This window comes from Mesoplodon bidens (assembly GCF_964165515.1).
Source record: "Mesoplodon bidens genome assembly, chromosome: 3".
Taxonomy (NCBI): Eukaryota; Metazoa; Chordata; class Mammalia; order Artiodactyla; family Ziphiidae; genus Mesoplodon; species Mesoplodon bidens.
Genome location: NC_138178.1, coordinates 143,417,789 through 143,444,839, shown reverse-complemented (window position 1 = coordinate 143,444,839; position 27,051 = coordinate 143,417,789). Strand labels below are relative to the sequence as shown.

The 27,051-nt window shown below is 35.2% G+C and overlaps 1 protein-coding gene across 3 annotated transcripts in view; it reads right to left on the bottom strand.

Annotated features, from left to right (window-relative positions):
- The window catches only part of GPHN (gephyrin), a 639,047-nt gene that overhangs the window by 381,153 nt on the left and 230,843 nt on the right, over window positions 1-27,051 (bottom strand). For all 3 annotated transcript variants that reach the window (XM_081229975.1, XM_081229976.1, XM_081229977.1), the window contains exon 3: window positions 17,073-17,130. In XM_081229975.1, the coding sequence (XP_081086101.1) occupies window positions 17,073-17,130 (58 nt within the window). The remainder of the gene's footprint in view (window positions 1-17,072; window positions 17,131-27,051) is intronic.

Here is a 27,051-nt window from a genome sequence, read left to right as displayed (position 1 = left end):
GAGAAAGCATGCGTGCAGCAACGAAGACCCAACGCAGCCAAAATAAATAAATAAATTTATTTTAAAAACCCATTGCTTATTCATATATAGTCTTTGCTCACTTTTTTTTTATTATTTTGCTTTAGAAGCCCTTCTCATCATATTCTTCATGAAGAATTCCTTTACCCTCTAAGCCAGAATTAGTCACTGTCCCCTCTGTGCTCTAAAAGTTTTAGTATACATATTTAACATACAAATTACATTTTATAATGAATAAAACTGTCTCTTGCACAATACATTGAAATCTTCAGGATCATTCATTTAATCAACAAATATTTCTTCACTAATTATAACTGAAAAGGTTGACAAGTTGACTTACATTAAAATTTGGAATTTCTATTTGTCAGAGACACTTTTAAGAGAGTAAAAAGGGAAGCAACAGACTGCGAGAATAAATGTGTAATACACATATCAAAGGACTCATCCAGGACATACAGGGAATGCCTACTGTAAAGAAGAAAAAGACAGTTAACCTAACTTTTAAAACACAAAACACACAGTCATTTCACAAAAGAGGATATCCAAATTATATGAAAATATGCTCAATATCATTAGTTAGTTATTAGAGAAATACATATATTGGAAACATTTTTTGTCACAATTCTCTGAAATAATTAAATGAAAAAAGACTGACAATACAAAATGTTAGTGAGAATGTGAAGTTAAGTGGAGTTCTCCTAAAATGCTAAAGAGAATATAAATTCATACATGTACTTGGGAAAACTGCAGAATCTAGTAAAATCATTCATTTATATACCCTATGATCCAGTATCTCTAGGTCACATCTAGCTTGTCTATTAGGTGGATATCTAATGAGATTATGTGTATATATGTGCACCAAAAGACATGTTCAAGACTGTTTATTGCAGCATTATTCATAACAGCCCCTAACTGGAAACAACCCAAATATCCTTCATCAAAAGAATGGCTAACTAAATTGTACATTTAATAAAACAAAAAGCACAGCAATTATCCACTGCTATAAAGTTTGATACAAGTAAAGATAATTCATGGTGACAGAAATCAGACAGTAATTACCTTTGAGGAAGAGGGAAGGTGTAGTGACTGGAAGGGGGCATAGGGAGATTTCTGGGATGCTGGTGATACTGTATGTCTTTAGCTGTGGGTTACTCAGATGTGTTCTCTTTGTGATAATTTAACAAGCTTTACACTTATGATTTGTGTCTTTTATGTAAAACTCATATAGAATATACTTCATTAAAAAGTTTATTTTAGGAAACAGAACCGAAACAAGAGCTATGAGACTGGATGAGATAACCAAGTGAGTTTAAGTACAGAAGAAACAAATGCTAAATAAATTATTATTGAATAAATAAAAGGGCAAATGAGAGATTTAAGAAATTTAAGAACAGCAATCCAATTAAGATAAGGGGTATCAAAAACAAATATTGGGCTTCCCTGGTGGCACAGTGGTTGAGAATCTGCCTGCTAATGCAGGGGACACGGGTTCGAGCCCTGATCTGGAAGGATCCCACATACTGCAGAGCAACTAGGACCATGAGCCACAACTACTGAGCCTGCGCGTCTGGAGCCTGTGCTCCGCAACAGGAGAGGCCGTGATAGTGAGAGGCCCGCGCACCGCGATGAAGAGTGGCCCCTGCTTGCCACAACTAGAGAAAGCCCCCGCACAGAAACAAAGACCCAACACAGAAAAAATAACTTAATTAATTAATAAACTCCTATCTCCAACATCTTCTAAAAAAAACAACAACAAAGTAACAAATATTGAAGTAAACATTTCCTCAGTGGGTCTGCCGTATTTACGTAGTAAGATTGGGTGAATGATGTTTTGTATCTATGCTACTACTAATTCTCATTACCATAAAAGAATCCAGAATCTGGGCTTGAATCTGGCTCCACCACTACTTGCTGTGTGACCCTGGACAAATCACTTAACGATGTTTGCCTAATTTTCCTCACTTATGAATAGGAACAATAATAGTACCCACCTCATATGTTTGTTATGAGGATTAAAATGAGTTAGTAGTTTTAAAGCAATTACCACAGTGCCTGATACGTTGAACATTAAACAAACAAACAAAACATAATCCTGGCAAAAGGATGTGACTTTGTGATTTCACTTTACTGAAGTTTATTTCAATCAATCAACTGAAAAACTACTAGATATAATAACAGTGTTTCCTAGCAATAATCAGTTAAAAATATAATGCCAGAGTTCTGCTTTTGGGCAGAGTGCAGTAGATCATAGCAGGTCAATACTTATATACCATAATGAGTAGACAATCAAATAATTACAAAAATCCTACTTTTTAAAAGACACTGAAAAGCTACAGAACCAATAAATTAGACAAAATAAAATTTTAGAAATGGGGAAACTTTTCTAAGTTAAACTGATAATCTGTAGCTTTTCTTACCCACTGCACCCATCTACACTGGGGATATTTGCTGATTTTGGTCACAGGGCTGACCACCAGCTTTTCCAGGCAGAGAACCTCTGCTGGCAGGAAAAGAAACCAGAAAGCTTTTAGACATTTAGAAACTGGAAACTTGAACAGACTTAAACACATGGCTGTTTTTTCCCTTGGAACAATTGTGGATTGCAGTGTTGTACACAAGCCTGCAAAGCTAGGCAAAAAGCTTATGAAAGGCAGAGTGAAATCCTTTGCATTCTTCATGGTGCTTAGAAAGAAAGATCTGCTAGGGAAGGCTGACCAAAGGACAGTGAAAGTTTGCACTTCAAGATATTTGCCAGTTTTTGAGGCTTATATTGGTTAGGCTGGAGGTAAGAGAGCTAGACTGGAACCTAAGACTATCAAAGCTAAATCTCCTATTGTAACAGGAAGGAAGGGATGAAAACCCACTATATTCTCAACTCAACTCTAACCCAGCAAAATTCTTGACTGAATTAGAGTGATCACTTTCTCATATTTTCTGCCTATCAGTAGAAAGGGAGACAGTATGATGGATGATAAATCATCTATAACCAATATGATTGTTTTACACAGGAAGTATATTTATAAAAATTACTTGGCACGTAAGAAAATAGGGCACAATATTAAAAAGAAAACACAGATGAAAAACCCCACAAGAAATGCATGGGGAGTTTGCAGACAAGAATTTTAAAGTAAACTATGATTAATAAATTCAAGAAAATAGAAGAGAGATAAATAAAATAGGAAAAATGATGGAAATTTTCACCAGGAAATGGAATCTATAAAAAATTAAATGGACGTACTAGGACATAAACTTACAATATCTGAAATTTAGATCTAAATGAGTAGGTTTATTAGGACTGAAGAATGTAAACACAGGTCAAAAGGAAAAATGCAGAACACAGAATATTAAATTCAAAGACAAATAAACAAAAAAATACAAACTGATGTAGAGAAAGTAAAATGAACAAACAAACAGGACAAAACAAATATGTGAGACATTCTCAAAAGGATATATACATATATAAAAACTAAATACTATATATGTTTTGGAGCTACTTCCTTAGTGATTGCTCTAGGGTTTACTATATGTATCTTATCAAAATCTACTTTAGAGTTAGAGTTTATTAACTTAATTTCATGAGATATAGAACCATTACTCCTACATAGTTCTAGTCTCTCATCTTTCCTTTTTGTGCTATTGTTATCCATGTTACATATATATATATATATATGTCTTTGTACATACAAATTCACACACATCAAATCCAACAATAATTTGCTATAATTAAGATTTTATATAATTTATGTTTATTGAAGAAGACAAGAAAAGAGGGCAAGTAAATATTTATAGAGTTTTTTATATTAACTTTCTTATTTACTATTTCTGGTTCTCCTATTTGTTCCTGTGGATTCAAGATATCATCTGGTGTTATATACTTACTCTAATGCAGCTTTGCTCTCCCACCTATCTTCTTTGTTTTGTTATTTTCAAATATATTACATTTCTATATATTATTGGCTCAGCAAAAGTTGTATATGTACTGTCTTATACAATTGCTTTTCAAATCAGTAATGAGAGTAAAGGACAAAAAACATGCATCTATACTGTCTTTTATAACTACATAATTACCTTTACCAGTGCTCTTTCTGTGTGTGCATTTACTTTATGTGGCCACTTACTTTCGGCCTGAAGAATTTTCATCAGTATTTATTGCAAGGTGAATCTGTTAGCAATAAATTCTCTCAGTTTTTGTTCACCTGGGAGTGTATTTCATCTTCAATTTTGAAAGACAGTTTTCCTGGATATAAGATCCTTGGTTTGTTGACAGGTTTTTTTCTTTCACTACTTTGAATGTGTCATACTACTGGCCTCCATTTTTACTGATGTTAAGTCAGATGTTAATTTTATCGGGTTCACTTCTTTTTGATGAATCATTTTTCTTACTGTTCTAAAACTTTTTATCTTTGTCTTTTGGCACTTTTACTATGATGTGTGGTATGAAACGAAAGTCTGTGTCCCACCAAAATTTCTATGTTGAAACCATAATCATAATGTGATGGTATTTGGTAGGTGTGGGGTCTTTAGGAGGTAATTAGGTCATGAAGGTGAAGTCGTTATGAATGGAATTAATGCTCTTATAACAAAAGGCCAGGGAGCTAGCTAGCTCTCTTTCTCATGTGAGGAATGGGAAGAAAGCTGTCTGCAGCCCAGAGAAGGTCCTCATAAGAACCTGACTATACTGACACCATTACCATGGACTTCCAGCCTCCAGAACTGTGAAAAATTACTTTTGTTGTTTAATGAGCTCTTTGCTATAGCAGCCTGAACTTACTAAGACCAGGTGCATGGGTATGGATCTATTTTAGTTTATCTTATCTGGAATTGGTGGAGCTTCTTGGATGTGTAGATTAATTGTTTATAATTAAATTTGGCAAATTTTCAGCCATTATTTTTTAACATATTTTTTGTGCTCTTTTATCTCCTTGTACTCCCATTACCATATGTTGGTGTGCTTAATGGTGTTCCACCTTTCTCTGAGGTTCTGATCGTTTGCCTATCTTTAAGTCTGCTGTCAACTCAGAACAGTTGTTGAGTGAGCCCCACTAGCAAATCTTCCATTTCATTTACTATACTTGCAACTCCAGAATTTTCATTTGGTTCTTTTAAAAAATAATTTATATTTCTATTGATAGTCTCTATTTGATGAGACACTGTCATCATGGCTTCTTTACTTCTTTCAGTACGGCTTCCTAGAAGATTTCTTTCTTTTTCTAAAAACATATTTAAATAGACTGCTTTGAAATCTGTTCAATTCAATATGTAGAACCTCTTACAGGCAGTTTCTGTTGTCTGCTTTGTTTCTTGTGTATGGGTCACGCTCTCCTATTCTTTGCATGTCTTAAAATACTTGTTGAAAATTGGACATGTTATATAATATACTGTAGCAACCTGGAGTACTGACACCCTTCCCCCTCTTCAGAGCTTTGTTGTTTGATTATTTATTTGTTTACTGAAATCAGCTAGGCTACTTTAAAAAGACTATTTCCACCCTGTATGAAACTTCTGATATTGCTCCTTAGAGGGTACAGCCAAGGCATACACGAAGTCACCTTGGGAAGACAGTGGTTTTAGTAGGGGTTTCTTCAACTCTTTTCTTTCCTTGATCTGTTAAACTATTTGCCTCTTTGCTGGCACATCAAGCTGTTATGCTCCACTAATGATACTACTGTGATGAACAATGCCTGGGGACATACATTGCTCCACAGTCTGATCACTTAAATTCAGACAGGGTAGATTTTCAGTTCATCTTTGAGGTTTGTTCTGATCCAAGGAGGATTCTTTTTAGCTGACTTTCTCCCAGGTTCAGTCTGATTAACTAATTTAGCTTCTTGCTCTTTTAGAGAGATTATCAGCCTACTCTGAATTGTTTACCACCAAAATATCCACTGTTTTTGAGAGTGACCTTAGGCTTGAACTTCCTCACATTGTTTCAAATAAGGCCTTTCCTTTGGGAATAGCTTAAGAGTAATATATTCTTATGGACTACCCTAGATAAAATCTTTAAGCCACTGTTCCATGTGCTGTGTAGGGGTGGTAGCCTTTGGTCTGCTTGGGCTGCCTCTCCTAATGTGGATGTTCTGCCCTATGAGCAAGCTGCAGTGAGGATGATAAGGCCTCCAGTATTCTCAGTGTGCTGCATCAGGACTAGAGCTACCCTCCTATGAATGGGGGCTGGGTAAAGGAAGGGAGCCCCTGACTTTCGACTGCATTCATCAGGAATCTAACCTCTGCAATTCAGGGTTGGAGGCATGAGAAATGATGAAGGCCTGCCCATCTTGGAGAGCTACCATAACCCTTAACTGGGAGCTGAGGGAGAGGGAGCCCCATACTCGAGGCCACATCTACCCAGAGTGAAATTTCCATCAAGATGAGGAGGGGTTACTCCTACACTGTTGGTGGGAATGTAAATTGATGCAGGCACTATGGAAAACAGTATGGAGGTTCCTCAGAAAACTAAAAGTAGAATTACCATATGATCCAGCAATCCTATTCCTGGGCATACATCTGGACAAAACTATAATCCAAAAAGATACATGCACCCCTATGTTCATAGCAGCACTATTCACAATAGCCAAGATGTGGAAACAACCTAAATGTCCATCAACAGATGAATGGATAAAGAAGATGTGGTATATATATACAATGGAATACTACTCAGCCATTAAAAAGAACAAAATAATGCCACTTGAAGCAACATGGATGCAACTAGAGATTACCATAATAAGTGAAGTCAGAAAAAGAAAAATACCATATGATACCACTTATATGTGGAATCTGAAATATGGCACAAATGAACCTATTCTACAAAACAGAAACAGACAGACATAGAGATAAGACTTCTGGCTGCCAAGGGGGAGAGGGAGAGGGAGAGGGATGGACTGGGAATTTGGGGTTGGTAGATACAAACTATTATTACATTTAGAATGGATAAACAACACAGTCCTACTGTATAGCACAGGGAACGATATCCAATCTCCTGGGATAAACCATAATAGAAAAGGATATTTAAACAAGAATGTATATATGCGTAAAACTGAGTCACTTTGCTGTACAGCAGAGATTGGCAAAACACTGTAAATCAACTATACTTCAGTTAAAAAAAAAGATGAGGAGGGGTTAAAATTAAAAAAAGAGAGAAAGCATTCCATTTATAGTAGGAAACAAAAAATAGGACATAAACTCTTTGCCTAACCATAGGTCTTGAACATTTTTCCTTTTATTCTCTTAACAGCTTTTGTTTTATATTTAAATCTATAATCTATTTTGAGTTAATTTTTATATAAGAGGTTTAAAATGGGTGAGGTTAATTTTTTTGCTTATGGATGTCCAACTGTTCCAGCATCATTTGTTGAAAAGGTTATCCACTGAAGTACTATTGTAGCTTTATTAAACATCAAATGGACATATTTGTGTGAGTCTACTTATTGGTTATACATTCTGTTTCATTGATATATCTGTTTATCTGCCAATACTACACTATGTTGGTTACTGTAGCTAACAGTAAACCTTATCATTGGGTAGAGCTAGTCCTTCTCTTTATTCTTTTTCAAAATTGTTTTAGCTATTCTAGAACCTATGCCTTTCCATATAATTTTAAAATAAATTTATGTAATTGTATGTCTTAAAAAAAACTTGTTGGGTTTTTTAATAGAAAGTGCATAAGCCTATATGTCAATTTGGAGAACAATGACACCCTCACTATGTTTAATCTTTCGATCCATGAACATGGTATGTCTGTCCATTTCTTTAAGTGTCCTTTTATTTCTTCAGCATTTTGTAGTTGTTTTTTTTTTTTTTTTTTTTTTTTTTGCGGTACGCGGGCCCCTCACTGCCGTGGCCTCTCCCGTTACGGAGCACAGGCTCCGGACGCGCAGGCTCAGCGGCCATGGCTCACGGGCCCAGCCGCTCCACGGCATGTGGGATCTTCCCGGACCGGGGCACGAACCCGTGTCCCCTGCATCGGCAGGCAGACTCTCAGCCACTGCGCCACCAGGGAAGCCCCAGCATTTTGTAGTTTTAAGCATACAGATATGTGTGTTCTTAAGTGCGACCTATTTAATTTTATTTGAAATAATTGTAAATAGTATTGTTTTAAATTTCAGCTTCCTACTGTTGTAATTATATTAAAAAAATCAAATTGACCTTTTTGATGTTGATCTTATATCCCCCAAATTAACTGAACTGACTTACTAGCTGCAGTTTTTCTCTAGATACTTTTTTCTACATAGACAATCATGTGATCTGCAAATAGGGAGTTTTATTTCTTACTTTCCAATCTTTGTCCCTTTTAATACATTTTCTTGCCTTCCTGTGCTACTGAGAACTTCTAGTGCTCGGTTGGAAGCAAGTAGTGAGAGCAGACAACCTTGCTTTTTTCCTGATCTTAGGAGGAAGGCACTCATTCACCATTAAGTATATTGTTAGCTCTAATTTTTTGTAGATGTTCTATATCAAGTTCAGGAGGTTCCCCCCATTCCTATTTTGTTAAGAGCTTTTTCAAGAATGGGTTTTAGATTTTGTCAAACACCTTTTCTGCATCAATTGATATGACCATATAATTTTTTTTTTAGCTTGTAGATATGATAGATAACATTGATTGTTTTTCCAATGTTGAACAAGTTTTTACCTCAAATAAATCCCACTTAGTAGTAGTGTATAATTTTTTATACATTGTTGGATTTGATTTGGTAATATTTAGTAGAGGATTTCAAGTTCGTAAGAGATCTTGGTCTACAGTTTTCATTTGTGTACTGTCTTTTTCTGATTTTGGTATCAATATAATACTAGTCTCATAAAACAAGGTGGGAAATGACTCAGTAAAGCTTAGTAAAATAGGTATTAATTCTTCTTTAATGTGTGATAGAATTCTCCCATGAAACCATCTGGGACTGGAGCTTTATTAGAAGCTTTTTCATTACAAATTTAATTTCTTTAATGGTTATACAACTATGCAGATTGCCTATGTCATTGTGGTTAGTTTTGGTAGTATGTGGGTTTTGAGGAAGTGGTCCATTTCTTCTAAGTTGTCCAATTTATGAGTATAGTTTTTCAAAGCCTTTTCTAATTATCCTTTTAATGACTAGAAGATCTGCAGTGATAGCCTTTGTCCAATCCTAATATAGGTGATTGTGTCTTCTTTACTTTTGTTAGCCTAGTAAGAGGTTTTTACTAATTTTATTGAGTTTTAAAAGAACCAGCTTTTTATTTGATTTTCCCCTGTCATTTTAATGTTCCCAATTTCACTGATTCCAATTCTTAAGTATCTCCTGTCTTCTTCTTGCTCTGACTATATCTGGCTCTTATTCTTCGAGTTTCTTGAGGAAGAAACATAGATTAGTGACTTGAGAGCTTTCCTCTTCCCTAAAAATTAGTGTTTTCATGGTATATCTTTTTCTATCCTTTTACTTTCAACCTACCTATGTCATTGTTTTTCAAATGAGTTTCTTGAGAATGGTTTATGTTGGATCATTTTAAAAAATCCATTACATCAATTTCTGTCTTTTAATTGGTATATTTAGATTATCTATTTAAGGTAATTGTTGATATCTCAGGATTTAAATCTGCCATTTTATTATTTATCTTTTGTTTGTATCTTCTGTTTCTCTTTTCATGCCTTATTGTGGATTACTTGAGCACTTTTTAGGATTCCATCTTAACTTACAGTGTTTTTGAGTACACAATTTTGAATACTTTAGTGGCTGCTTGGTGTTTCAATATACAGATGTAACTTAAAACAGTCTACTGGTATTGGCATTTTATCATTTCAAGTGAAATACCGAAACTCTACTTCCACTTAGGCACCTTTACCCTCCCACAATTTAAATATGATTATGTTCATTATTTACTTTACCTACATTGTGTACCACATCATATGGTGTTATAATTTTTGCTTCAACCTTCAAATGTGATTTAAGAAAATCATTAAAAAAGATCAGCTAATCTATTTACCCATTCTGCTGTTGTTCTTCTTTTCTGAATTTTCAAGCCTTTTTCTCTTATCATTTCCTTTCTCTTTAGAGAATTTATTTACCCATTCTTTCAGGGTAGGTTTTCTAGTGACAAATTCTTTTATTTTTCTTTTGTCTGAGTATCTGTTTCCCATTCATTCCTGAAGGATAATTTGACTGGATGTAGACTTTGTGCCTGGTAGTTCTTTCTTTCAGCACTTGAAAAATGTTGTGCTGCTTCCTTCTGGAGTCACTGCCCACCCTGCCACCACACCCCCCCGCCCACCTTCAGTGTTTTATACTGGAGATGGTACTTTTCAGTTCTGTAATTTCCATTTGGTTCCTTTTTGTAATTTCTATTTTCTTCATTTGTTTCAAGAGAATTAGTAATAGCTTGTTGAAGCATTTTTATGATTGTTGCTTTAAAATCCTTGTCAGATAATTCCAACATGTGATTATTCTTCATATTGGTGTCTGTTCACTGTTTTCTTCTCATTCAAGTTGTGATTTTCATTGATCTTGGTATGATGAGTGATTTTTGACTGTTCCCAGAACGTTCTGGATATTATGAGACTCTGAATCTTATTTAATCTTTTTAAGATGTCCTCTTGTTGACTTGTAGTATGAGGGCCATATGTTCAGCTTCTTGCTGGGTCCCAATGACACCACTCTGGCAGAGGTGAAGCACTGATTCCCACTGCCTCATTGAAGACAATAGGGTAGAAGTTTAACTCTTCTCTTAACCTTGCTGAAACCTTTCTGGTGAAGGTGGTGCATCACCTTGCTCCACAATGCTGTTAGTATGAGATATTCAGCTCCTTGCTGGACCCTGTTAACACTGAGAGGGGAAGTAGAATGTTGACTCATACTGAGAGTGCAGTAACATCTCCACTGATGTTGATGTATATGAGGGTGGAGTGTCATCTCCCTTAAAGGCCTCATTAACAAAGTAAAGGGAGGATGAAGTAGAGTGGTGACTAGTCCAATCTTGCACTGCCTCTTGGTCTAACTTCTGCTGGGTTGGGGGAGTCTCAGCTCATCACTGTACCCTACTGACACTACCCTGCAGGAGGAATCAGAGCATAACCTGTTTCCACTGGGCTGGTGACAGAAGATCAACTCCCTACTTGGTCCCCACTAGCATATTCTGGCAGGGAAATCAGAGAACTGTCTACTCTGCTATGTGAGAGATGGAAGAATAGCTCCCTGATCACCCCACCAACACCACTGGCAGGGGGAATTCAGAGATCTGCCACCTGCTTCTGTCAGGTGGCAGGGGGTGAGGTGGAAGATCAGCTCCCTTCTTGGCTCTGCTGAAACTCTGGGGAAGTTAAGTAGTTTTCCCATTGGCATTTGGCTGGAGTAGGGAGGGCATGCCAAAAAGGCTTTCTGTTCTGTTAGTCCACCCTTGTCTTGGGTCCTTTGGCAAGAGGGAACAGGCTTTTCTACGTGCTTTTCTTCTCTGCCTGTTGGTGGTTCCAGGTTGGAGGCTGGGTAAAATGGGAGACAAAAAGAAACCCAGGTAACTCACTGCCATGTCATTCCTCAAGTCCTTAAGTCCTAAGGCAGTCTGATTTCTTCTTCCTACCTTTCAGAGTCTTTCTATGCTTGTTTATTTTTTAATATAAACAAACAAAAGTCCACGGATTTTTAATTGTGAGAGGAAAGCTTTTGGAAGAACAGGACTACTCCGCCTTGGCTAGAACCAAAAGTCTCCTCAGTAGGAACACTTCTGAACTTGACAAACTCACTGTAATATCTGGAGCAATTAATACATGAGCCAACAGAATAAAAAAGAAAAACAACATACAACCTTTCCTACTATATAAAAAAAGCACTATAATCATAATAGTATGGTGCTAGCAAAGGAACAGATAAATAGATCAATGAAACAACAGTTCAGGAAAAGAGAGATTTGTGTATGTGTATGTGTGTGTCTAGGCATATGAAAATTTAATACATGGTACATGAGGCAATTCAAACCACAGGGGGAAAAGATAGGTTTTTCAATAAATTGGGCTGGGGAAATAGATACATTTGGAAAATGTTATGGAAGTTTAGTCATCTCATTTGTAAATAAAAACAAATTTATACCAATATAAATTACAAATAGATTAAAGAGTTAATACTTAAATATCTCTATTTTAAATAAATTCAGCCAAGTGGCAGTATAAATTGGCTTAACTACCTTAGAAAACAGTTTGACTTCATCCAGAAAATATACATTACTAAAACTCAGGAATCCCATTCCTCAGTGTATACTTCAGAGAAACTCTTACACAGGATATTTTTATAAGAGTTTTATAGCATCACTTTTCATAATAGCTCCAAATGGAAATAAGTTGAATATCCTTCAACAGAAGGATGTCTCAATAATTTGTAACACAATGCACTATTTTACAGCAAAAAATAAAACAAAAAAACAAACCAAAAGTACCCCCCAAAACCTTAGCTATAGACAACAACCTGATGAATCTCACAGTATTGAAAAAAAGAAGCAAGGCACAATAGATTGAATAAAATGCGACTCAATTCATACAAAGTTCAAAGAGAAATAAAAATAAATTGTAATATTTAAGGATGTATACATATATAGGAAAACTAAATAAAAGCAAGGAACTGATAATGATAAAAATTCAGGGTACTGGGTGGAAGAGATGGTTGTGATTGGGCTAGGAATGTATTTGCTCTTTATCCCTTAAGGTTTTGGCCAAGCAGCCATTTAATATGAGGTGATTTATGGTAAATAATAAATGTATGCTTAATTCAAACTATGTATGAACTAAATAATGATTTCTGGTGCTATAAACATTGTGAAAGATTACCACATCTGATAAAAACTGAATTATGCTTCATCAACCAATCATATCTTTTTAATAGTAAATGTACACTTGCATATTTATTTATACATCGTATACTACAAAGAGTATATTTCAAATTTAGACTCAATTGCACTATTTAGATAATTTAAAATTACTCATATACTAGCCAAATAAAATAAAGATTACAACCAGATGTTTCAAATTTCCTCCAATCAAAACAAAAAGGTATCAGCTGAAAATACTAATGGTGCCAAAAAATGTTGAAATATTTTATGACTGTTTTTCTTCCAACACTTTTGAAAGGAAGAATCAATTTCACATTTTTTTATGCCTTAGGCCTCAAACTCTCTAAAGCTGTTTTAGATACAATAACAGTAACTGATGGAAAAAAATCACTATTACATGTCATCCATGAATCATGTTTTTTTCAAGGAATCTCTTGAGTAACTGTTAAACTTCTAGAATTAAAAAGAAAACACAATGAAAAACACTACTCCTTTAGAGAAAAAGTCACTACTAAAAAAAAGGAAACATTTCTGCTAATTAATTAAACTAATAGAAGAGTATATTTATCCTCTGTTTCTAGGATGGGCCTTCCCCAAGGCAACAGTTTTGGATCACTATTATGATCTCATATAGCTCTTTTAGGCAATTCCATTAACTAGCATGGCCTCAGCTAATTTTTGCATAATGACAAATCTCAGTATCAACTGAAAGAATTATCTTTCTTCTGAGTTACAAGCTGATTTACCCCATAGCTTAGTGGATATATGGTTATCTAAGAGGAACCTCAAATTCAGTAAGTCCAAAACTTACCCTATTTCCTCTCAAACTTATTCCTTGTTTTGTATCTCCTCTTTAGGTTAACAGCAACACAATCTACTCAGATTCCCAAGGCAGAAACCTAGGTCAACCTTTCCACCTTCCCTTAAACATCCAATAAATCAAGTATTGTTGATTCTATTTTCTTAAATAATATTTCTTGAATCTGAGTTTTTTTTCTTCAGCCTCATTGCCACTGCTTTAGTTCAAGTTTCATTCATTGCCTATATTCCTGCAATCTGGTCTCCTTCCTTATAGATGGAACCTCTTCTTCTCCACTGAAATAATTTTTCTCATTCATCAAAGAAAAACCTAATAAAATCACCAACTTGATTATGCCACTTTCTTTTTTAAAATCACTTAATGGCACCCCATAGTTTTCAGTTTAAAAAACAAATTTCTTAACATGGCATAAAGGCCCAATGACAATCCTACATCTCAACAATCTTTATTTTACACGTGTGATCTATCTGGTGTCATGTTATCTCCTATTTATGCACTCACAAGTGCCTCTGCTTCTGTACAGAATTCCAATTTGCTTAGTATACCTCTTGGAAAGATTCTGCTGATTATCTTTTTTTTAAATTTAATTTAATTTTTATTTTTTATACAGCAGGTTCTTATTAGTTACTTATATTTTTTTACATCTTTATTGCAGTATAATTGCTTTACAATGGTGTTTTAGTTTCTGCTCTATAAAAAAGTGAATCAGTTATACATATACATATGTTCCCATATCTCTTCCCTCTTGCGTCTCCCTCCCTCCCACCCTCCCTATCCCACACCTCTAGGTGGTCACAAAGCACCGTGTTGATCTGATCTCCCTGTGCTATGCGGCTGCTTCCCACTAGCTATCTATTTTACCTTTGGTCGTGTATATAGGTCCATACCACTCTCTCACTTTGTCACAGCTTACCCTTCCCCCTCCCCATATCCTCAAGTCCATTCTCTAGTAGGTCTGTGTCTTTATTCCTGTCTTACCCCTAGGTTCTTCATGACATTTTTTTTTCTTAAATTCCATATATATGTGTTAGCATACGGTATTGATCTTTCTCTTTCTGACTACTTCACTCTGTATGACAGACACTAGGTCTATCCACCTCATTACAAATAGCTCAATTTCATTTCTTTTTATGGCAGAGTAATATTCCATTGTATACATGTGCCACATCTTCTTTATCCATTCATCCGATGATGGACACTTAGGTTGTTTCCATCTCCTGGCTATTGTAAATAGAGCTGCAATGAACATTGTGGTACATGACTCTTTTTGAATTATGGTTTTCTCAGGGTATATGCCCAGTACTGGGATTGCTGGGTCATATGGTAGCTCTATCTGTAGTTTTTGAAGGAACCTCCATACCGTTCTCCATAGCGGCTGTACCAATTCACATTCCCACCAGCAGTGCAAGAGTGTTCCCTTTTCTCCACACCCTCTCCAGCACTTACTGTTTCTAGATTTTTTGATGATGGCCATTCTGACTGGTGTGAGATGATATCTCATTGTAGTTTTGATTTGCATTTCTCTAATGATTAATGATGTTGAGCATTCTTTCATGTGTTTTTTTGGCAATCTGTATATCTTCTTTGGAGAAATGTCTATTTAGGTCTTCTGCCCATTTTTGGATTGGGTTTTTTTGTTATTGAGCTGCATGAGCTGCTTGTAAATTTTGGAGATTAATCCTTTGTCAGTTGCTTCATTTGCAAATATTTTCTCCCATTCTGAGGGTTGTCTTTTGGTCTTGTTTATGGTTTCCTTTGCTGTGCAAAAGCTTTGAAGTTTCATTAGGTCCCATTTGTTTATTTTTGTTTTTATTTCCATTTCTCTAGGAGGTGGGTCAAAAAGGATCTTGCTGTGAGAAGAGCTAACACCTATCCTTCTCAAACTCTTCCAAAATATAGCAGAGGGAGGAACACTCCCAAACTCATTCTACGAGGCCACCATCACCCTCATACCAAAACCAGACAAGGATGTCACAAAGAAAGAAAACTACAGGCCAATATCACTGATGAACACAGATGCAAAAATCCTCAACAAAATACTAGCAAACAGAATCCAACAGCCCATTAAGAGGATCATACACCATGATCAAGTGGGGTTTATTCCAGGAATGCAAGGATTCTTCAATATATGCAAATCAATCAATGTGATACACCATATTAACAAATTGAAGGAGAAAAACCATATGTTCATCTCAACAGATGCAGAGAAAGATTTCGACAAAATTCAACACCCATTTATGATAAAAAACCCTTCAGAAAGTAGGCATAGAGGGAACTTTCCTGAACATAATAAAGGCCATATATGATTATCATTTTTGAATGACCAAGTGTCCTTCCTTCCTATGTATTTCACAGAATACTTTACCTTTATCACTTAACACATATTGCAACTGTAATATAAGACAGAGCACCTTTAAGCACCACAAAAAATTAATTTCAACAAGCTGACTTTTATTAATTCCCATTTTATCTTCTGAAAAATGAGAGATATGGATTAGACATAAGGTTCCTCTCAGCCAAACTACTTTATGAATTTATGTCAAGTTGGAAAGAGTCTCTTGACACTCCTGACTTTTTTCCCCCATTTGCTGCTAGAATACAATCATGGTATTAATTACTGGTGTTGTCCACACAGAACACCTGAGATACTGAAAGTAACAGTATAGAACATAAACATGAATTTAACTTATTTAAAAATAATGTATCCAAGTTTAGGAACTATTTACTAAGATTTGAATTTATTGAACTTGATTTAGAAAAGTTTGATCAAATCAAACTTAACAATTTGTTGAGATCTTTACATGTCAGTGTTAACAGGCTCAACTTGTCTTGTTTTCTCTTGGCTATTGCTATCCAATTGTTAAATTTTATTCATGGAAAAGACTAAGTTCAGTTCTCTTTAGACTGTAAACTGCTTTTAGGAGAGGGTCACGTGTTATGCTAGAAGACTAATAGTCCACAGAATTTAGTAAAATGTTAGAGACAGAAAAATGTAACAATGCTATAATATTCAAAGAATAAGGTCAATTTTTCATTTATTGTACTGTAAATTTTAAATTGAGATTGACCTACTGTATTATCAAAGGAACCAGGAAGTATATACTAGAAGACTAATATTATTTATAATTGGTGAAAGATTATAGGGAAAAGAAATTAAAACAAGATTTAAAAAAATCTATTATGCATACTAATGCTTATAAAGTGCTTTCTTAAGTAAATTTTCAATGAATTTTACCAGAAAGGGTTGCTTTCTTGATTTTCCTAACATGTATTGATGATGGTAGATGAAATCTGATGATGATTATCTGATACACATATTTTAATTCAAACAGGATAACTGGGAATTAAATGATGGCGTAACACAGCCAAAGATTCAATAGGATAAAGAAAAAACAATTATTTGCCCACCTTCCCACCGAGACACTAATTCTTTGTAGAGGTGAAAAACGCCATACTATACCTTGATTTCTTCTATTTCATCTGGTACTATCTTGTATGCTGATATAGTCCCACCCAACCTGAAATTAGGAGAAAAAAATATTCTCAAAACTGGCAACAGTGTATTAAAAATATGCACTATTTCTGCCATTAGCATCAGAGTGCCACCAATAATTGCCCATTTCCCACCCCAATAACCATGGAGGAAAAACAACCATTTTGTACTCAGGTTTTCCGTATAGTAGTTTAAAAAGGTAGACAGTGAATGACTACTGAAAGAGGAAACATAAGTTAGATTTTTACCATAATTAAACTTCTCTTATCGATGGTTAATGATGCTCAAACTGTCACTTTTACTGATAGATTCTGTCACAACTAAGATGTATCAAGAACAATAGCAGACATTTCTATTTTCATGGCATCATGAAACACAGCTACGTTTAGAATACCTATCAATTTAACATACCATCAGTATTCTATAGTTTTGCACTCAGGAAGACTGATTCCAAATTTCATGTTCTTTCCCTTACAACATACTGCTTTCCTCACTAAAGGACTCATTCTAGAGGTAGAGTGCTCTTTTACTCTAATCAATATATAAAAGGTGGTATTACATTGGCAGTAACACTAGTAGTTATAATAGTAATACTACCACTAGTAGTATACTGAGTATTTACTATATGGTAAGCATTAAATTGTCAGGTTTTATATGTTTTGTTCTCATTTAACTCTCATAAGCTATAATAAGAATTATGAAAAAAAAGAGATAAGCAATTTTTCAAAGGTCCCACAACTAGGAGTGGCAGACTGGGCTTAATAACTCACTTCCAGAAACTGATAAGCAAATTCTAAAATTCATATGGAAATTCAAGGAACACATAATAGTCAAAAAATCTTGAAAAGAAGAAAGTTGGAGGAGTTACACTTTCTGATTTCAAGTCACTACAGATCTACAATAATCAAGACAATGTGGAGCTGGCGTAAGGATAGACATATAAAACAATAGGGTACAACTGAAAGTCCGGAAACAAACATCACATTTATGGTCAACTGTTTTTGTTTTCCTTTTTATTTTATTGTAATAAATATAGTTAACATTTTAACCATTTTTAAGTGTACAACTGACAATTACATTCATAATGATGTGCAAGCATAATTACTATCTATTTCCAAAACTTATTCATAACTTAAACAGAAACTCTGTAATCATTAAGGAATAACTCCTAATTTTCCCCTTCCCCCAGGCCCTGGTAACTCCTAAACAACATTGTCTTTATGAATTTGACTACTTTAGGAAACTCACATAGAGGAATCATACAGTATCTGTCCTTTTGTGTCTGGCAAATTTCACTCAGCATAGTTTTCAAGCTTTATCCACATGGTAGCATGTATCAGAACTTCATTCCAGTTTTATGACTGTATAATATCCCATTGTATGTATATACCACATTAGTTTACCCATTCATCTGTTAATGGACATTTAGATTGTTTCAATTTTTTGGCTACTGTAAACAATGCTGCAATAAACATTAGCATACAATATCTGAATCTCTCTTTTCAGTTCTTTTGGGTACGTACCTAGGAAGTGGAATTACTCAAACATATGGTAATTCCATGTTTAGCATTTGAAGGACTGCCAAACAGTTTTCCACAGTGGTTGTACGATTTTACACTACCACCAAGAATGCATGACGGTTCCAATTTCTCCACATCTTCATCAATACTTGTTATTCCATTTTTTTAATGGCTACCCTAATAGGTGTAAACTGGTAACTCATAGTTTTGAGACTCGCATTTCCCTAATAAGCAGTGATACAGAGCATGGGTCCCCAACCCAGGAAACGGTGGGCAAGTGATGGGCAAGTGACTAAAGCTTCATCTGCCACTCCCTGTCCCTCAAATTACCACCTGAACCATCCCACCCCGCCCCATCAGTGGAAAAATTGTTTTACATAAAACCAGTCCCAGGTGACAAAAAGGTTGGGGACCACTGCCACAGAGCATCTTTTCGTGTTCTTATTGGCCATTTGTATATCTTCTCTAAAGAAATATCTATTCAAGTGTTCTGGCAATTTTTAAATTGGGCTGTTTGTCTTTTTGCTGTTGAGTTGTAAGAGTTTTTCATATATTCTGGACATTTAACTGTTACCTAAGATATTATTTCCAAATATTTTCTCTCGTTCTGTAGGCTGTCTTTTAAAGTTCTTGATAATACTTTGATGCACAAAAACTTTTAATTTTGGTGCCGCACTATTTATGTATTTTTTTCTTTTCATGCTCACCTTACTGGTGTCATGCATAAGAATCCATTGCCAAATTCAAGGTCTTGAAGATTTATCCTTATGTTTTCTTCAAAGTGTTTTATAGTTTTAGTTCTTCTATTTAGAACACTGATCTGTTTTGAGTTCATGTTTGAATATGGTGTGAGGTATGGGTTCAAGTTAATTCTTTTCCATGTGGAAATCCAATCATTTAGCAACACTTGCTGACAAGCTTTTTCTTTCCCAAAGCTGTTGTCAAAGCTTGGACTTAACACCCTTGTCTAAAATGAATTTTCCAAAGATATGGGTTTATTTCTGGATCCTTAATTTTATTCAATTGGTCTATAGGTCTATTTTTTTGTGGTTCTTGGCACAGAAGTCTTTTACCACATTGGTTAAATGTATTCCTGGGCATTTATTTTCAGATGCTATTTTAAATGGCGTAACTTTTAATTTCCTTTTCAGATTGTTTATTGCCAGTGTATAGAAACAAGTGATTTTTGTGTGTTGATCTTGTACCCTGTAACTTTGCTGAACTTGTTTATTTTTTTAAAATTTATTTATTTTATTTAATTTTGGCTGTGTTCAGTCTTTGCTGCTGCACACAGGCTTTCTCTAGTTGCAGCAAGCAGGAGCTACTCTTCATTGCGGTGCGTGGGCTTCTCTTGTTGAAGATCATGGGCTCTAGACGTGTGGGCTAAAGTAGCTGTGGCATGCAGGCTCAGTAGCGGTGCCTTGAGGGCTCTAGAGCACAGGCTCAGTAGTTGTGGTGAATGGTCTTAGTTGCTGCACAGCATGTGGGATCTTCCCGGAGCAGGGACCAAACCCGTGTCCCCTGCATTGGTAGGCGGATTCTTAACCACTGAGCCACCAGGGAAGTCCCTTAACTTGTTTATTGACTCTAGTAACTTTCTTGTGGATTATCTATATACAGGATCATATTATCTGTGAATAGAGATAGATTTACTTCTCACTTAACAGGCTGGATGCCTTTTATTTCTTGTCCTTGTCTAAATACTCTGGCTAGAACTTCCAGTGCAATGTTCAATATCAGTGGTGAAAGTAGTTATCTTTGTCTTGTTCCAGATATAAAAAGAAAGCTTTCCATTTTTCACAATTGAACATGGCATTAGTTGTGGGGTTTTCACAAATGCCTTTTATCAGGTTAAGGAAGTTCCCTTCTGTTCCTAGTTTTCTGAGTGTTTTTACCATTAAAGAATGCTGGATTTTTGTTAAATGCTTTCTCTGTGTCAAATGAGATGATCATGTGGTTTTCTGCTTTTCAATCTTTCCATTAATGTGGTATTATTGCAGTGATTAATTTTCTTATATTGAACTACCCTTGAACACCTGGGGTAATCTCACTTGGTCACTGTGTATAATTCTTTTAATATGTGGTTGCATTCAATGTCTTAATACTTTCCTATTTTGCATCTATATTCATAAGGGTTATTACTCTATAATTTTTCTTTCTTCTGATGTCTTTATCTGGCTTTGGTAGCAAGGTAATTCTGGCCTCATTGAATGAGTTAGAAAGTATTTTCTCCTCTTCTGTTTTATGGAAGAGTTTGAAAAGCATAATGTTAAATCTTTAAATGTTTGGAATAATTTACCAGTGAAGTAATCTGGTCCTAGACTTTTCTTTGGTGGGAGATTCTTTTTTTTTTTTTTGTAATTAATTTTATTGGAGTATAGTTGTTTTACAATCTTCTGTTTGGTGGGAGGTTTTTAATTGTTGAAAATCTGTTTACTTGTTACAGATCTGTTGAGACTTTCTATTTATTTTTATGGCAGTTTAGGTAATTCACATGCTTCTCAGAATTTGTCTATTTCATCTAGGTTACCAAATTTGTTGGCATACAACAGTTTACAGGATTTTTTATAATCATTTTTATTTCTGTAAGGTCAGTAGTAATATTCACATCTTTATTTCTTATTTGTTTTTCTGCTTTCTCTTTTTCTTAATCAATCTAGCTAATGGTTTGTCAATTTTGTTAATTTTTTCAGAGAACAAGGTTTTGCTTTTGTTGACTCTGTACTGTTTTTCTATTCTCTATTTAGCTCCACCTTAATCCTTATTATTTTCTTCCTTGATCTTTTCTTTTTTCCCTGCTTCCCTCCCTTCATTACATTAATTGTCTTATGTATTTAAGCTAATTTTTTTTCTTTTTTTTGTAGTGAATCATTTTAATTCCCTTGTCATTTTCTGTTTTACATCTTTTAGGTATTTTTTTGGTGGTTACCATGGGGAATACATTTAATATTCTAAATTTATAGCAACCTAGTTGATTGATAACAACTTAAATCAGCATACAAAATGTCTGCTCCTATACAGGGCTATCCTCCTACTTTTATGTTGTTGTCATAGCTAAGTTTGCTAGTTTTGGAGTTAAGTTTTCTCTTTTTCTCTAGTCCTTCAGGGTATAAAGTAGTGTATTTATCGAGGATGTTTCTTTCTTTTTGATGTGGACATTTATAGCTATATATTTCCCTCTGAAGAGTGCTTCCACTGCATCCCGTAAGTATTGGTATGCTGTGTTTTTGTTTACATTTGTTTCAAGGTATTTTCTAATTAACCTTGTGATTTCTTTTTGAACCACTGGTTAATAGTGAACTGTATAATTTCCATATATTGTGAATTTTCTAGTTTCCGTCCATTGTTGTTTGCTAGCTTCTTTCCAACGTGGCCAGAGAAAATACTTTGAATGATTTCAATCCTTTAAAATTTACTGAGACATTTTTATTGTGGCCTAACATTTGGCTTATCCTATAAAATGTTCCAGGTCTTCTTTTGTGTATTATCAGCAATTCCCTTTGGAAACATGACTGTGCTTGTGACTGTTAACTTATTGTTAGAATTAAATGTGATAATAGATTTATTTCCTTAATGCAATTTCCTTTAACAGGCTTCTAATTATATGACTTTTCTGAATGGATTAATCTATGTAATAAAAATAAAGGAATCTGTAGATAGTGATTATTGCCATTACTGGAACAGTTCCAGATGCAAGAAATGTTTAACAAAGACCTAGAAGAATTAAAGAACAAAAAAACAGAGATAAACAATACAATAAATGAAATGAAAAATACACCAGAAGGAATCAGTAGCAGAATAACTGAGGCAGAAGAATGGATAAGCGACCTGGAAGACAGAATGGTGGAATTCACTGCCACGAAGGAGAAAAAAGAAAAAAGAATGAAAAGAAATGAAGCCAGCCTAAGAGACCTCTGGGACAATATTAAACACACCAACATTCGCATTATAGGGGTCCCAGAAGGAGAAGAGAGGGAGAAAGGACCCGAGAAAATATCTGAAGAGATTATAGTCGAAAACTTCCCTCACATGGGAAAGGAAATAGCCACCCATGTCCAGGAAGTACAGAGAGTCCCAGGCAGGATAAACCCAAGGAGAAAAATGCTGAGACACACAGTAATCAAACTGAATAAAATTAAAGACAAAGAAAATTATTAAAAGCAACAAGGGAAAAACGAAAAATAACATACAAGGGAACGCCCATAAGGTTAACAGATGATTTCTTGGCAGAAACTCTACAAGCCAGAAGAGAGTGGCAAGATATATTTAAAGTGATGAAAGGGAAGAACCTACAAACAAGATTATATTCTACCCGGCAAGGATCTCCTTCAGATAGGACAGAAAAACCAAAAGCTTTACAGACAAGCAAAAGCTAAGAAAATTCAGCACCACCGTAGTGGCTCTACAACAAATGCTAAAGAAACTTCTCTAAGCAGAAAACACAAGAAAAGAACAGGACCTACAAAAACAAACTCAAAACAATTAAGATAATGGTAATAGGAACATACATATGGATAATTACCTTAAATGTGAATGGATTAAATGCTCCAACCAAAAGACACAGGCTCGCTGAATGGATAAAAAAATAAGACCCATCTATATGCTGTCTACAAGAAATCCACTTGAGACCTAGCGACACGTACAGACTGAAAGTGAGGGAATGGAAAAAGGTATTCCACACAAATGGAAATCAAAACAAGGCTGGAGTAGCAATACTCATATCAGATAAAATAGACTTTAAAGTTAAGAATGTTACAAGAGACAAGGAAGGACACTACATAATGATCAAAGAATCAATCCAAGAAGACATAACAATTATAAATATATATGCACCAAACATAGGAGCACCTCAATACATAAGGCAAACGGTAACAGCTATAAAAGAGGAAATTGACAGTAACACAATAATAGTGGGGGGGACTTTAACACCTCACTTACACCAAAGGACAAATCATCCAGACAAAAAATTAATAAGGAAACACAAGCTTTAAATAACACAATAGACCAGATAGATTTCACTGAGATTTATAGGACATTCCATCTGAAAACAGCAGGTTACACTTTCTTCTCAAGTGCAAAGGAAACATTCTCCAGGACAGATCACATCTTGGGTCACAAATCAAGCCTTGGTAAATTTAAGAAAACTGAAATCATATCAAGCATCTTTTCTGACCACAATGCTATGAGATTAGAAATAAATTACAGGGGAAAAAATGTAAAAAAACCCCACAAACACATGGAGGCTAAACAATACGATACTAAATAACCAAGAGATCACTGAAGAAATCAAAGAGGAAATCAAAAAATACCTAGAGACAAATGAAAACAAAAACATGACGATCCAAAACCTATGGGATGCAGCAAAAGCAGTTCTAAGAGCGAAGTTTATAGCAATACAACCCTACCTCAAGAAACAAGAAAAATATCAAATAAACAATCTAACCTTACACCTAAAGGAACTAGAGAAAGAACAACAAACAAAACCCAAAGATAGTAAAAGGAATGAAATCATAAAGATCAGAGCAGAAATAAATGAAATAGAAACAAAGAAGACAATAGCAAAGATCAAAAAAAACTAAAAGCTGGTTCTTTGGGAAGATAAACAAAACTGATAAACCTTTAGCCAAACTCATCAAGAAAAGGAGGGAGAGGACTCAAATCAAGAGAATTATAAATGAAAAAGGAGAAGTTACAATGGACACCACAGAAATACAAAGCATCATAAGAGACCAGTATAAACAACTCTATGCCAATAAAATGGACAACCTGGAACAAATGGACAAATTCTTGGAAAGGTATAACCTTCCACGACTGAACCAGGAAGAAACAGAAAATAGGAACAGACCAATCACAAGTACTGAGATTGAAACTGTGATTAAAAACCTTCCAACAAACAAAAGCCCAGGACCAGCTGGCTTCACAGGTGAATTTTATCAAGCTTTTTGAGAAGAGCTAGCACTCATCCTTCTCATACTCTTCCAAAAAATTTCAGAGGAAGGAACACTCTCAAACTCATTCTACGAGGCCACCATCACACTGATACCAAAACCAGAAAAGATAGTACAAAAAAAGAAAATTACAGACCAATATCACTGACGAATATAGATGCAAATATCCTCAACAAAATACTAGCAAACAGAATCCAATAACTGATTAAAAGGACCACACAACATGATCAAGTGGGGATTTATCCCAGGGATGCAAGGGTTCTTCAATATACACAGATCAATCAATGTGATACACCATATTAACAAACTGAAGAATAAAAACCATACGATCATCTCAATAGATGCAGAAAAGGGTTTTGACAAAATTCAACACCCATTTCTGATAAAAACTTTCCAAGAAGTGGGCAGAGAGGGAAACTACCTCAACATAATTAAGGCCATATACGACAAACCCACAGCAAACATCATTCTCAATGGTGAAAAACTGAAAGCATTTCCTCTAAGATCAGGAGCAAGACAAGGATGTCCACTCTCGCCACTATTATTCAACATAGTTTTGGAAGTCCTAGGCACGGCAATCAGAGATGAAAAACAAATAAAAGGAATACAAATTGGAAAAGAAGAAGTAAAACTGTCAATGTTTGCAGATGACATGATACTATACATGGAGAATCCTAAAGATGCCACCAGAAAACTACTAGAGCTAATCAATGAACTTGGTAAGTTGCAGGATACAAAATTAATGCACAGAAATCACTAACAACGAAAGATCAGAAAGAGAAGTTAAGGAAACAATCCCATTTACCACTGCAATAAAAAGAATAAAATACCTAGGAATAAACCTACCTAAGGAGGTAAAAGACCTGTACTCAGAAAACTATAAGACACTGATGAAAGAAATCAACATCAACAGATGGAGGGAAATACCATGCTCTTGGATTGGAAGAATCAATATTGTGAAAATGACTATATCACCCAAAGCAATCTATAGATTCAATGCAATCCCTATCAAATTACCAATGGCACTTTTTACAAAACTAGAGAAAAATCTTAAAATTTGTATGGAGACACAAAAGGCCCGGAATAGCCAAAGCAATCTTGAGGGGGGAAAAAAACGGAGCTGGAGGAATCAGACTCCCTGACTTCAGACTATACTACAGAGCTACGGTAATCAAAACAGTATGGTACTGGCCCATAAACAGAAATATAGATCAGTGGAACAGGATAGAAAGCCCAGAGATAAGCCCACGCACCTATGGTCAACTAGTCTATGACAAAGGAGGCAAGGATATACAATAGAGAAAAGACAGTTTCTTCAGTAAGTGGTGCTGGGAAAACTGGACAGCTACATGTAAAAGAATGAAATTAGAACACTCCCTAACACCATACACAAAAATAAACTCAAAATGGATTAAAGACATAAATCTAAGACCAGACACTATAAAACCCTTAGAGGAAAACACAGGAAGAACACTCTTTGACGTACACCACAGCAAGATCTTTTTTGACCCACCTCCTACAGTCATGGAAATAAAAACAAACAAATGGGACCTAATGAAACTTAAAAGCTTTTGCACAGCAAAGGAAAACTATAAACAAGACGAAAAGACAACCCTCACAATGGGAGAAAATATTTACAAACAAATCAACGGACAAAGGATTAATCTCCAAAATATATAAACAGCTCATCCAGCTCAATATTAAAAAAACAAACAACCCAATCAAAAAATGGCAGAACACCTAAATAGACATTTCTCCAAACACATACAGATGGCCAAGAGGCACATGAAAAGCTGCTCAACATCACTAATTATTAGAGAAATGCAAATCAAAACTACAATGAGCTATTACCTCACACTGGTTAGAATGGGCATCATCAGAAAATCTACAAACAATAAATGCTGTCGAGGGTGTGGAGAAAAGGGAACCATCTTGCACTGTTGCTGGGAATGTAAATTGATACAGCCACTATGGAGAACAGTCTGGAAGCTCCTTAAAAATCTAATTACCATATGACTGAGCAATCCCACTACTGGGCATATACCCAGAGAAAACCATAATTCAAAGACACATGCACCCCAATGTTCATTGCAGCACTGTTTACAATAGCCAGGTCATGGAAGCAACCTAAATGCCCATCGACAGACGAATGGATAAAGAACACATAGTACATATACACAATGGAATATCACTCAGCCATAAACAGGAATGAAATTGGGTCATTCGCCAAGACGTGGATGGACTCAGAGACTGTCATACAGAGTGAAGTAAGTCAGAAAGAGAAAAACAAATATTGTATATTAATGAATATATGTGGAATCTGGAAAAATGGTACAGATGATCCAGTTTGCAAGGCAGAAATAGAGACACAGATGTAGAGAACAAACGTATGGACACCAAGCAGAGAAGGGAAGGTGTGGTGGTGGTGGGATGAATTGGAAGATTGGGTTTGACATATATACACTAATATGTATAAAA